The sequence below is a fragment of the Melozone crissalis genome, unplaced genomic scaffold (genome assembly GCF_028551555.1).
Source record: "Melozone crissalis strain CALT ecotype California unplaced genomic scaffold, PUWL_Pcris_2 ptg000063l_1, whole genome shotgun sequence".
Lineage (NCBI taxonomy): Eukaryota > Metazoa > Chordata > Aves > Passeriformes > Passerellidae > Melozone > Melozone crissalis.
Window position 1 is genome coordinate 3,488,349 of NW_026535841.1, and position 13,619 is coordinate 3,501,967.

Below are 13,619 nucleotides of genomic sequence, written 5' to 3' on the forward strand. Positions count from 1 at the left end.
ATTTCACTAGGTTTATTTTCTTCCCCAGACACACAAAGGCAGAGTCAAGGCTCATTTGCTGGGACCAGGGGCCTCAATTAGAACTCGCTGGACTTTGAGCTCAGTACAAAAAACAGTGCCAAGTGTTCAATGCAAAGCCATTCTGATGGAAGCTGCTCATCTTTTCTGCTCACAGCCCTGAGCACAAAATGGTTTGGCCTGGAAGGGACCTTAAAGACCACCCAGTGCCACCCCTGCCATGGCCAGGGACACCTTCCACTGTCCCAGGCTGCTCCAAGCCCTGTCCAACCTGGCCTGGAACATTTCCAGGGATCCAGGGGCAGCCACAGCTGCTCTGGGAACTCCATCCCAGCCTCTCCCCATTCTCCCAGGGAACAATTCCTAATTCCCAATATCCCATCCATCCCTGCCCTCTGGCACTGGGAGCCATTCCCTGTGTCCTGTCCCTCCATCCCTTGTCCCCAGTCCCTCTCCAGCTCTCCTGGAGCCCCTTCAGGCCCTGCAAGGGGCTCTGAGCTCTCCCTGGAGCCTTCTCCTCTCCAGGTGAGCACCCCCAGCTCTCCCAGCCTGGCTCCAGCCCTTGCAGCATCTCCTCCTCTGCTCTCACTCCAGCAGCTCCACGTCCTCCTGATGTTGGGGACCCCAGGGCTGGGGCAGCTCTGCAGGTGGGGTCTCACCTGAGCAGGACAGAGGGGCAGAATCCTCCCCTCCTTTCCTGCTGCCCCTGCTGGGGGCTCAGCCCAGGGCAGGGATATTCTCACCCATCCATTTCTCTGCACCCTCTGGGAATCACAGGGAGGATGGATGATGGCTTTTACCCATAAACAACCCTGATGCAAAACCGTGCTCAAAAAAACACATTCCATTTTCTTTTTATAAATGTATAAACATTAAAGCCTCAACAGTTTGACAATCCCAGAAGCCCTGGAAGCAAGCAGCTGAAATTCTTGATTTATGCATGACAATTCATTCCTAAATTCCTAGAAACAGTCTCCCTTGCCCCAGATACATACACAATTCCTGTGTTGGTAAACACTCCTAAACCTTCTCTAAGATGAAAACCAAACAGGTCAAGGGAATTTCCCATTGATCTGTTCAGAAACAAAACTGCCAAAATTCAGTGCTGCTGAATTCAAACACATCCCCTCATCACCAAACTGAACCATAAAGGCCATGGGTAAAATAAATGTATTTACAGTGGGTAAAATAAATGTATTTACAGTATCAGCCCTAAATCACACAAGGACACTTCAGTTTGTGACATTTGTGGTGTTGGGATTGTTTTCCTTTCCCTCTACACCCTGCACAAGGAGGAAGGAGTGACCGTTCCCAAACCTGTGACAGCCACAGGAGAGTCATTCATGGTACAGATATTTCTGCCAATGGTCAGAACACAATCAGAAAGTGCTCACAGGGCAGAATTCTGCCTTACCCTGGCCTGTTCTGTGCTACATGAAGCCCTGGATACTTTTCTCCTTGAATTCCAAACGTGGGATATCAACAGGGACTGGTGTGGTGGATGCTGCTGAATGTCACCCCCCTACTGCAGACCCAGCAGAGCTCAGGACATTTATTTACAGACTTCTGTACTTCCAGTGCCACACAGACAGGCTGTGGTTTACACTACTAATTCCAAAAATCAAAGAAAAGCTGTGGGGGAGCAAGGGAGAGGGAAATATCAAGGTGAAATTCAAGTTCTCCAGACAGTCTGTGGTGTGATTAAATCTCAGAGAGGCTCTGCAGGCAGGCTCCTTTCCTGTTAGCTGGTTACCAATTTGGCATAAAGAACCAAGCAAACAGGTTTTCTCCAAAAGCACTCACATGGATCATGATGCCAATTCCACCAACTGGCCCAATTTCACTGAAATCCCAAGGCACCTTAATAAAAAAAAACCTTTCTAGGATAACACCATAAAGCAGCAGGGTTTTCCATGGAACAGAAGAGGGCTCCCCCCCTTCAAAAACAAAACCACCAGGAGAAAAATGAAAATGCTATTTATTTTTATGGCTCTGCTTTTTATTTGAACATTTAAAAAGAAGCCAGCTCTGCACTGGATATTCATCTGATTGGGAAAGCCCTGTGAAACACTGGGCACTTGCTCAGCTGCCACAAAGGAACAGTGACTTCAGAACAGAAGGAGAAATGTGGAAAATTGTCTCTGTTAAAACACATCTTATGAGAACAGGTTCAAGCTAAAAAGCAAAGTGGAGAGAAATCCAGTGCAGCCCTAAGCACAGGGAAAAGGAGCAGCCTTAGCAGCCAATCTTTTTATAATGCCATGAGGTAAAGTGATCATGCCTAAGGAGGGGGGAAAAGAGAGTGAAAGAAAAACCTTAAACTAATCCACTTCAAAAATGCAACCCTGTTCCATGTCATGGGCTGTGGCCTTCACTGATGGCATATCTCAACCACAAGAGACAGAAACGAGCACATCTGAAAGCTTCCCTGTCCTGGACAGCACCAAAAAATAATCCTAGAGAATTTTCCCTTCTACAAGAGCAGCCCTGCACAAGGAATTCATTTTCTTTAAACAGTCCCTGTCCCTAAAAGGCATTAGCAACTCAAAGATTTAAGCAATAACCACTTGTAGCTTATTTAACACTACAACACACTCACACTGAACATTAAAAGCCCAATTTCCTTTCAAGCCTGGACCATCTGCAGAATATTTAAGTTCAGCCATCCTCAACACACCCTGTCTGTCACTTCTCAGTTTTCACATATTAACATTTTTCTCTTCCACTCAAACCATGCCCTAGACTGTTAGTAACACAGAGAATAGTTTTGGTTGGATTTTGTGAGGTTGCAAGATGTGCTCTGCATGTAAGAGTTAATGACCACCAGCCTGGAACCCTAAACAGTGGCCACAGGAGAAGCTGGAACTATATCTACAATATTCTGCTTGATTTCACAGGGTAACCAGCACTTGCCAATTAAGTTGGCTTTGAAGACTCATTGAGAGAGGAGCTTCATCAGTCAGTGTGTGAAGAAAGGAAATAAAGAGGCCCAACAGTGTGGGCTGAACAAATCTGAGCAGAGTGAGGTGAGAGTGAGAGCTTCAGTAAGAGCAGGCAGTTTACAACTACACGTAAATTAAGGACCATGCCTGAGTACAGACTGCTGAGAGCATTATCTGAAAGTATCAGAAAAGAAAAATATAAACCCCTTGCAGGGCTGGGGAGAGGAAATCAGGGTGATTTAAGAATTTAGCCTCAGAGACAAAAAGTTACTCCAAAGTCTGTGGTTCAATCCCATGCTGGAAATTGGGAGGAGCAACTCTTGCCATGCCCTCAGCACTGTCAAGTGCTGAGTCCTAAACACTGCAAGACACTGACCTGAACCAAAAATGCTTCAGAACACTCACTCAAATCAAAATATCTCTGCACTATTTATTTTCAATTCTAAGTCTTTGCTGCTGCCCAAGCCACAGATGTTTTATTTAACTCTGCTCAAGTGCAGCTGTAAATCCAGCTCATGTACCATCACATTTCCAATATCCAGCTTTGGAACTGCCTCCTGTGAGTGAAAGCACTACCAGCTGAGTTCCTTGGTGAAGAAGGTCGAGGTGCCTGTTTTATCACTATTTCTGCCAGTTTTTAGTGGAATCAGAGCAGCAAACTGCCAGCAGCACTCACCTGAGCACACCTGCCCAGCTCAGCCTTGCCCAGGTACTGGAATATCTTCAGTGCCAGCTCGTAAGGCAGCTGCACGTCGAAAAAAGGAACCTCATTGATTTCATTCTGGGAAGGAAAAAGGAGAAAATAATTGGTGAGGCTGGTTTAACACACAGTTTGACAGCAGGAGAAGTTATCATGGTATGGAGGAGGAATGCTGTGTCCTCAGGGCCACCACAGCTCCATTAAAATATCAGTTTTTCTGCCCCTCACTTCTTTCATGGCCCTTTAAAGGGCAGAGAAAGGCAGGACACAAGTTCTAGTGAAACAGTTTGGCTAAAGTGCCAAAAACACCCAATAAATGATCACTTTGAAGGTATATGCCCATTATTAATTTCACCAGCAAGATTTCAATCTATTTCAATCTATTTTACATCTATGATGGAAAAAGGAACAAATATTTTAAATAAAACTGAATGGAGATAAAGTTGGTTTATTTCATTACTAATATAAAAATGCCTTTTTAACATGAAATGTTTCTCCTTTAACTAATTGAGCATCTCAAACAGAAAACTGAAGCCAAATCCATCAATTTAAGCTAACAGCTAAATGCAGCACATAGATTTTTCCTAGATGTACTCTGTTTGGCTTAGTTACGTAATTACTACATCTTCTTTATGCAGTTATCACAACAAGATTTATCTATGCTGTTATCCTGTCTAAATATTCAAAATTTTTATACTCTGTAATAGAGAAAGAGTTTAATCAGCTATTTCTATAATATGTAATGTCTATAATATATATATTTCTATAATATATATATTTCTATAATATATAACTATTTCTATGTGACCAGTTTTGCTCTGCAGTGTTTTCTCTGGTTTCTGTTCCCCCACAGGTGCTCCTGATCATTGTCCATCAATCCTCATGCACAAAATCAGCTGCTCAGTTCAAATCCATCTCCACTGTTTGCCTTCAGAAGCTCAGGATCATCTCATGGGGACTTTGGTCTTTGTTTCTTTGAAGGTCTGGTACCTTTGTGTCTTTGTAGGTCTCTCCTACAGCTTCTCATTCAAATCTGGGCCATTTGCAGTACCACAGTAGAACAGAAGGGATATTCTGGATTTATTTAAAGCAGTTCCTCAGGGAAATCCCAATATAATGTGGTGGTGTGGTTTTTAAAGCAAAAGACACACTCAGGACAAGACAACCTAAACACAGGCAAGTGTTTAGGGCATGGGCAATGCTCCCATCAGGTCTTTTAGCAACAAAACATCACTTCACACACGCTGGAACCTCCCACTTGTTCTAAAGTTCCTTAGAGCAGGAGCTGCAGCCAGCCCTGCTGCTGCCCCCCCTCCTCACCCCCAATTTCCCTGCACAAGCAGCTCCTTGTCCCTGCTCCCGGCTCCGCAGGTTCCGTTTTGCTTTGGAGCGCTGCAAATCCCAGCCGTGCCCAGCAGGGACACCCAAGGAAAGCACAAAGGGAAGCTCTCCTTGGCTCCCAGCTGGCCAGGTGTGATCCTGCTCCGGAGCCACCGGGCAAGGGTTGTTAGCTCCGGGCTTATAGCTCAGGCACGGCAGCACCACGGCTCAGCTCCTTCCAAACTGGGCTTGACTCGTGTGCAAGCAGCAGAGCTGGGCTGGCTGGGGGCACACTGGGGTCTCACTGCAAGGAATCAGGGCTGCAGGCACAGCAGGGCTCACACAAGGCTCAGCAACAACGGAGGAAAGGAGGGGGAAAAGAGCAAAAAACTTCCAGGGATTCAGGGCCTGCCCACCCTGCCAGGGAACAATTCCCAATTCCCAATATCTCATCCAGCCCTGCCCTCTGGCACTGGGAGCCATTCCCTGTGTCCTGTCCCTCCATCCCTTGTCCCCAGTCCCTCTGCAGCTCTCCTGGAGCCCCTTCAGGCCCTGCAAGGGGCTCTGAGCTCTCCCTGGAGCCTTCTCCTCTCCAGGTGAGCACCCCCAGCTCTCCCAGCCTTTACAGGCTTTTTATAACCTGAGCCGCACGAGGATTCATACCCTGCTTCAAATAAACCCAGAAGTGCCTTTTTTTTCTGCTTTGCTGCTCCAAAGGGTCTAAGTTTAAATGAAGAGTAGCTGTAGAAGAAACCTACAAAGTAAAGGAATGGGGGTTAGGAAGTGCCAAGAGAGGATGCACAGCACAAACTCATACCAATTCCATTCTGTGAAAAACACCAATCATTTGGTTTTAAAATTTTAAAAGTTTAATAGTAATAAAATGTTATAAAATAGCTAATGTTATAAAACTGTAAAAAATAGTTACAAAAATAGTAATATAATTAGAGCAATAATAATTTGGGCAATTTGAATTAGGACAATATGAGACAATAGAAACAAAGAGTTATGGACATCTGGGTATCTTTTCTGGGCAGCACGAGCCCGAAAAAGAACCCAAATTAACAGAAGATTAACCCTTAAAATCAACAGCCTGTTGCATATTCATACACCTCATACATGATGCATAAATTCCATTCAAACACAGGATTCTGTCTGGGCAGTGTCAGCTTCTTCCTCTGAATCCTAACAGCAAGTTCGAGGTGGGAAGAAGTTCATTTCTTCTGATAAGAGGGCAATAAATTATTTTTCTCTGAAAGATTCAGGTGTCCTGTGGCTGCTATCTCACTGCAAGTCCTTTCTTTAAAAAAAAGTATCCTACATAGCATCGTTTCTATTGTGACATTTTATTTATAACCCAAAACTATATTTAACACACTACTTAAGAGAATTAATACAGCATTACTTTCTAACACAACACATATAACATTCATTTTAATATTTGCGAAAAGCCAGTAATAAAATACGCATTTTTCACACATTCTAATGCAATCATAACATTAGGGGCACAGCCAGGTCTTCCCACACCCCAAAAATTCCTGCAGCCTGTCCTCAGCACAAGGAAGCAGGGATGTTAAGTCAGCACCAGTCTGTCTAAAAGTCTACTGGAATGAGTCCAAAACTCAAATACAACCAGCCCCTCTGAGACAGATTCGGGCTCCTGTGTGCTAATGGAGCACTAATTCTGTAAAATGGATTAATTTGTGCCTTGCAGACAGAAATTTAATCTGTTCCTTTTAATTTTTTTAGCAAAGAGTAATTAGTCATAGTGAGGTTAGTGAGAACCAAGAAAATTGGTTTCCCCCTTAGTTTTCCTATACTGTAAATAACATCTCTATGGCATTTAGAGGATTTACCAAAGTAAGTTTTATCTGGTTCAGAACTGTATTTAAGACTATTTCCAAATTACCCCCTTTATTTAAAGAATTAAAGCTTGTTTTCTTACTACGCTGCTGTGTCACAAGGCAGGATATCCATAATTACTACACTCACATCAAATGCCTGAGTAAACAACAAAAAATTTTAAGAGAAAAAAGATATTATTTCATAGAGTTACAGCATATCTCGAGTTGGAAGGGACCCTCGAGGATCACCGAGCCCCGCATAGGACACCCCAACAATCCCACCCCGTGCCATTACAGAGGACAGGCGGATTCTGAAGGGTTAAAACTTTGTAAAAGGTGTATATTCAGAAGCTGAGTTTATAGACAAGCACACAGGAACACAAATTTAAGATCCCCTTTGCTCGCCGCTCCCAGCGGCCCCTCAGCCGAGCCCTCTCGGTGCTCCGGTACCGGCCCCACCGCGACCCCGCCCGGGGCCCGGCCCGTCCCCGCCGCAGCCCCAGGGCCGCCCCCGGCCCCGCGCAGCCCTACCAGGTCTCGGATCAGCTGTCCCAGCAGATCGTCCCCATCTCCGGGCTCCCCATCCGCGGGTTCCCCGGCGGGCCGGGCGGGCGCCGGGCTGCGGCGGGCCGGGGCGCTGCCGGCCAGCAGCCCGCGGGCCAGCGCCAGGTACCCGGGCTCGGCCGGGGGCTCCCGCGGGCTCTCTCCCGGCCTCTCCGGCGGCTCCTGAGGGGGCTCATCCCGCCGCCGCCGCTTCGTGCCCCCGGCCCGCTCCTCCCGCCGCCGGGGCCGCTCCCGCTCCGCCGGCACCGCGGCCATGGCGGCGGGGCCGGCCCGGCGCGGCACGGAAACCGCGCCCCGCGCCCGCGCGTTCCGCCGCCACAAGGTTCCGCCGCCGCTGCCGGGACCGGGGCCGGTGCCCGGGAATGGAGCCGGTGTTCGGGCCGGGGCCGTCGTTTTGTGGTCCCTACACGAGGGCCCAGCCTGGCTCTGAAGAGCCGCAGGCGGCGCAGCGGGGGCCGCGGGGATGGCAGGGTCGGTCTGGGCTCCGGGCGCCGCTGGGCGCCCTCAGCCCCCTCACAGCCATGGCCGGGGACAGGGCAGGATCCCGCTGGGAGCCCTCAGCCCCCTCACAGCCATGGCCGGGGACAGGGCAGGATCCCGCTGGGAGCCCTCAGCCCCCTCACAGCCATGGCCGGGGACAGGGCAGGATCCCGCTAGGAGCCTTCAGTCCCGTCACAGCCATGGCCGGGGACAGGGCAGGGACCCGCTGGGAGCTCTCAGTCCCCTCACAGCCATGGCCGGGGACAGGGCAGGGTCCCGCTGGGAGCCCTCAGCCCCCTCACAGCCATGGCCGGGGACAGGGCAGGGACCCGCTGGGAGCTCTCAGTCCCCTCACAGCCATGGCCGGGGACAGGGCAGGGTCCCGCTGGGAGCCCTCAGCCCCCTCACAGCCATGGCCGGTCCCTCAGGGAGAAGCCTTTCCCACGGGAGGGTTGTTGCCCATGAAAGTGGCCACTCTGACCGATGTGCCACTCTGAGCAACCAATGTAGCCCTCTGATGCCATTTTCCCTTGGCCATGTCTGAAGCCCAGTGGGTGGGCAGGGATGGCCCCACCGCTGCCATGCCCACCACACCTGCTGGGAAGGGATTTTGCTGCTTGATTCACACCCATCTCCTGCAGCCACCACAACCCGAGAGCTGCCACTTCCATGGTGTTTTGGGGAGGACACAAAGCTGGCTCAGTTCCTCTCCACTATCAACACACCTTGGTGCTCCAAGGCTGGGTTCAAATGATGCTGAACCCCAGCTGCAAAGCTTCTGTGCCTTCAGCCACTCCAGCTGCCCAGGGAAGCAGAGAGGCCGTGAATAGTCAAGTCTTCAGATGATTCCTGAGGAGCCCTCAAGGAAACAGAGCAGGTAAGTGATGTGCTGGTGTCAGTCAAACAGCTGGTCCTTCTAGAACAGACTGTAAAGCACAGCCCATGCTGTCAGCAGCATCTTGTGCAGTTACCCCCACCCTGGTGTTCACCTCTGCCTTCTTCATGGGCCACTTGCTGGTTTCTCTCCTCCTTGCCTGTGCTGTTTATAAAACCCAGCTTCAGGAACAGGTGTCCAGAAAGAACCCTACCTCGTTTAGGGGAGGAACTCCTGTATGTAGAAACCCCGCAACAGACAGGTGGGTGAATGCTGGCCATGCCTGGCCTGTGTGCTGGACCCCAAAACCCCCTGCCCTGGGCTGAGCCCCCAGCGTGGGCAGCAGGAAAGGGGGGGGGATTCTGCCCCGCTCAGATGAGACCCCACCTGCAGAGCTGCCCCTGGCTGTGGAGTCTCCAACATCAGGAGGACCTGGAGCTGTTGGAGTGAGACCAGAGGAGGAGATGCTCTGAGGGCTGGAGCCAGGCTGGGAGAGCTGGGGGTGCTCACCTGGAGAGGAGAAGGCTCCAGGGAGAGCTCAGAGCCCCTTGCAGGGCCTGGAGGGGCTCCAGGAGATCTGGAAAGGGACTTGGGACAAGACCCTGGAATGCCAGGGGGAATGGCTTCCCAGTGCCATTCCAGAGGGGAGGGCTGGATGGGATATTGGGAATTGGGAATTGTTCCCTGGCAGGGTGGGCAGGCCCTGGCACAGGGTGCCCAGAGCAGCTGGGGCTGCCCCTGGATCCCTGGCAGTGCCCAAGGCCAGGCTGGACATTGGGGCTGGAGCAGCCTGGGACAGTGGGAGGTGTCCCTGCCATGGCAGGGGGTGGGATGGGATGAAGTTTAATATCCTTTCCAGCCCAAACCAATCTGTGATTCTGTGATTTGTTTTCCCTACAAAACAATCACTTGCAGGGACACAGAGGAGGGCTCTCCCTGAGGTGCACATGCTGGTGAGCCCTGTCAGAGGTGGGATTGCAGCTCAGGAGCTGCCCCTGCAGCAGGACATGGGGCTGCTCCAGGGAGCGTGCATGGGCTGGGGAGATTTGCCAGGAGCAGCAAATCTCCCCAGCCCATGCTGTTCACAGCAGCTTCTCTGCAAAGTAGGGGGGGAACAGGGCTGGTTTGGGGTGATTGCTGGCCCAGAGCGAGCCCCCCGTGCCCATCCCAGGGCTGGTGTGTGCAGGGAGCCCTGCCCGGGGTGCCAGCCCTGCTCCCGTGCCCTGCCCGGGGTGCCAGCCCTGCTCCCATGCCCTGGCAGCCGGGGAGGCCCCCCGGGCCCCGGGTCAGTGCCGGGGGCTGCGCGCTCCTGCCTCGGCCACCCGAAATGTGATCCGAATCCGTAATGCTGTGGGTGATGAAATCGGCTCCAGCTCTGAGTAATCCCCTCACTGCCCCCCTGCATCTCCTCGCTGTCCCCTCCTCCAGCCCACAGGCATCTGCAGCCTCGAACCGTCTCTCTATCCCTACGCCATCCCCTCTATCCCACAGTCCCCTCTGTCCCCACATTGTCCCTATACTGTCCCAGCTATCCCCAGTGTCCCCTCTATCCCCACAGTGTCCCCTCCATCCCCATGCTATCCCCTCTATCCCACACTGTCCCACCTTCCTCACACTTCCCCTCTATCCCCAAACTGCCCCTCTGTCCCCACGCTGTCCCCTCTATTCCACACTGTCTCTCTATCCTCAAATTGTCCCTCCATCCCCACGCTGACCCCTCTGTCCCACCTTCCCCGCTGCCCTCTCTATCCCACATTGTCCCCTCCATCCGCACCCTATCCCCCCATTCCTACACTGTTGTTTTGCTGTCCCATCAAAATCCCACTCTCGATACCAGAATCTTCACCACACGAGCACTGTCCCCTCCACTCCCAGTCCCACACTGTCATTCCATCCCCAGTGTCCCTGCATCCCCATACTGTCCCATCCATCCCAACACCATCCATCCATCCATCCATCCATCCATCCATCCATCCATTCCCGTGCTGTCCCACCGAACTCCCACCCACCCCTGGATACCAGAATGTCCCACCACACAAGCACCGTTCCCCCCAGTCCCCGCACGTCCTTCTACCCCCACACCATCACCCGCATCCCTGCCTGTCCCTCCGCCGTCCCACCCAACTCCCCCACCACCGCTGGACCCCAGACCGTCCCACCGCCCCTCCGCTGTCCCCCTGCCCCCCACCCACCCCCGCGCCGTCTCCGGCTCCCCCCTCTCCGCCCGCGGCCGAGCACCGCCCCGCGGGGGATGATGTAACCCCCGGTCCCCCCCGTGTCCCGCCCGCGTCCCGCCCGCCGCACACTCGGCGGGCTCGGCGGCGAGCGGACGCAGCCATGTGCCCGTGCGCGCTGCGCGGCCCCCCCGCGCCCTGCAGCCCCTGCGGCCCCGGCCGCGCCGCCCGGCCCGAGGCCGCCGCCCGCCGGGTGGCCGCCCGCCTGCGCCGCCTGGGCGATGAGCTGGAGCAGCGGCGCAAGGCGCGGGGCCGCGGCCCCTCGGCCGCCCGCCGCCTGGCCGCCGTGGCGGGGCTGCTCTGCGCGCTCACGCCCGCGGCCGCGCTGGCCTGGCTGATCCGCAGGAGGAGCCTCTAGGGAGAGGGGCGCTGGACGGAGCGGAGAGCAGGCGGGACGCGCAACAGGTGGGCGCGGGACGGGGCGGCCGGCGGGGCTGGGCTCGGGGACGGCAGCGGGAGCGGGAGCGGGGGCTCGGCTCGGTCCGGCCCGGGGAGCGCGCTGTCCGCGGTACCCGCGCCTCGCCGGGCTGCGGGGGCTGACCGCGGCACCGCACCGAGCCACGGGCCGCTCGTGCTGCGGGGCGCACCGACCGCTCTCCTTTCCCTACCCCTCTTCCTCTCCCCTCTCTCTTCCTCTCCCTGGACTGCCTGTGCCAGGTCGCACCGACCTGTCGGTCTCACCTCTCCCCTTGTCCCCTCCATCCCCACTTTCCCTCTCTCCTCTCCCCTTTTCCCAGGACTCCTCAAACGCCCCCTTTCCCCTTCCCCAAACTTTTCACGGCTTCCACCCCCGTGGCTCCCCTCCGCCCGCTCCACTCGTGCTCTCGTGGGGCAGTTTGAGCTCAGGGGGAGCCGAGCAGGTCCCGTGTTGCCCCGGCTGCCGGTCCCGAGAGCCGGAGGATGCCCCGCACACCCGTGTCTGCCAAACCTCCAGCCCTTTTTTGCGTGGAGGAACTTTCCCCGTGTCCTGTCATTCCCTGGTGGGCTTTAGACCCACGGGTGCTGTGTGGCACTGGGTGGTGGAATGTCCCCACTGGGGGGCCTGGGACATTGGCTCTGTGTTTTGAATAATGCCTTGCCCAGTGTTGGGGGTCCCAAGCCACTGGCCAGGAAAAGCACCCAAGCCCGGTTACTGCTGGTTCTGTGCTCCAGAGCCGCTGAGCAAACGAGCAGCAGGGAACCGGGACATGCCCGGTCCTGTAACCTTCGTTGTTGCCATCCTAGTGCCAGCTCCGGGGCTTGTGGGGACAGCTCTGCACCCCCAGCTCTGGGAGCACTCAGGGACACTGAGCATATGTGGGGTCACCTCAGGGGTTTTGGGTGCTCTGTGGTGTTCTTTGGGTCGTGGATTTGTCACCACAGACCCAAGGAGCACGGGCTCCTCTTTTGGGTGCTGTAAATTGCATCATAAACACCCCCCAGTGTCTGTCTGCGTTCAGGGCACAATTTCAGTGCGTGTCTAACTTTCAGCGTGCACTGGTATCCCACCAGCTTGGACAGGGCAGTGTGGAAGGAAAGTCAGGTTGTCAGAGAGTTTCAAGATGAGGTTTTGCAGCAGGTCTGTGTGTTTGCACTGTGTGTGTGCACTCTGTGGGGGGACATTGTTGTCATCCATCCGAGCCACAACTGCTGTGTCTGGCGGGAGGCTCCGCTGGTCACCTCTGGAAAGCTTTCTTTGAAACAAAAACAGAGGAGAACTGTGGGCTTTTGGTGAATTGAAGCCTCAATTTCTATAAAAGCAGGCTCTGGATGGTGCCTCAGAGGTGGTGTCAGTGGTGTGGGACTGTGGTCGGGAGCAGAGCAAACACATCTCTCCCTCCCCGTCACTTTGTGGCAAGTTTGGTTCCAGTGTTTGGAAGCAAACCCACCCGTCTGCCTTGCTGGCCTCTCTGAGCACAAACAGAGCTGAAATCCAAGGGGGAACGGCAGTGATCTCCCTTATCTAATGTCTCAAATGTCCATTTCTTTCTGACAAGCCAGGGAAATTCCTCCCTGCCCAGTCTGGGACTGTGTCCCAGGCAGAGGAGGTGGCAGGTGAGCGGGGCTGGCACGGGGAGCCTGTCAGCTGGCCCCGGTGATCCATGCACAGACTTGCTGGCAATCCCACGAGGCCAAAGCTGTTTGGGGTATTAATTTTTGTGCAGGTTTATTGGGCAGACACTATTCTTTTCCCCCCAATCTCTTGTGCTGTTGATCCTGGAGTGCTCACTTCCATTTCTGCCCACCAGTTGCTCATAAGTGGCTTTGATGAGAGGCTGTGGAAAAGCCAAGCATTATCCCGGGGCGCCTCCGAGGCGAATTCCATGGGCAGCACCGTCCTGCCCCTGGCTTCAAAGGCTGCCACAGACAGTGCTGAGCTGCCTCCAAATGCTCCTGGACACAAATACACATGTAAGGCTGAAAAGGAGCTCCTGGTGTGTGATGGGAAGCGGTTTCAGGGATAAAGGCACAGATGAACAGGCTGGTGACACTCCTGGCTGTCCCTGTGTGCAACCTGTCCCACTCCTGCCACGCTTCTGAGGCACAAGTGACCAAGCTGCAGATGAAAATACAATGCAAGGCCAGAATAATTAACTGTGTCATCTGCACCTCAGTTCCTCGGTTATTCTGGCCATTAATAATCTTTTCATCCTGAGCAGTAAT

General features: G+C 53.6%; 1 protein-coding gene across 1 annotated transcript in view; it reads right to left on the bottom strand.

Annotated features, from left to right (window-relative positions):
* Window positions 1-7,643, bottom strand: part of FBXW8 (F-box and WD repeat domain containing 8) — a 64,460-nt gene extending 56,817 nt beyond the window's left edge. The window contains exons 1-2 of the mRNA XM_054289047.1: window positions 7,356-7,643; window positions 3,637-3,741 (exon numbers count right to left, since the gene is read on the bottom strand). Coding sequence (XP_054145022.1) covers window positions 3,637-3,741; window positions 7,356-7,643 — 393 coding nt within the window. The remainder of the gene's footprint in view (window positions 1-3,636; window positions 3,742-7,355) is intronic.
* Window positions 7,644-13,619: the final 5,976 nt, after the last annotated feature.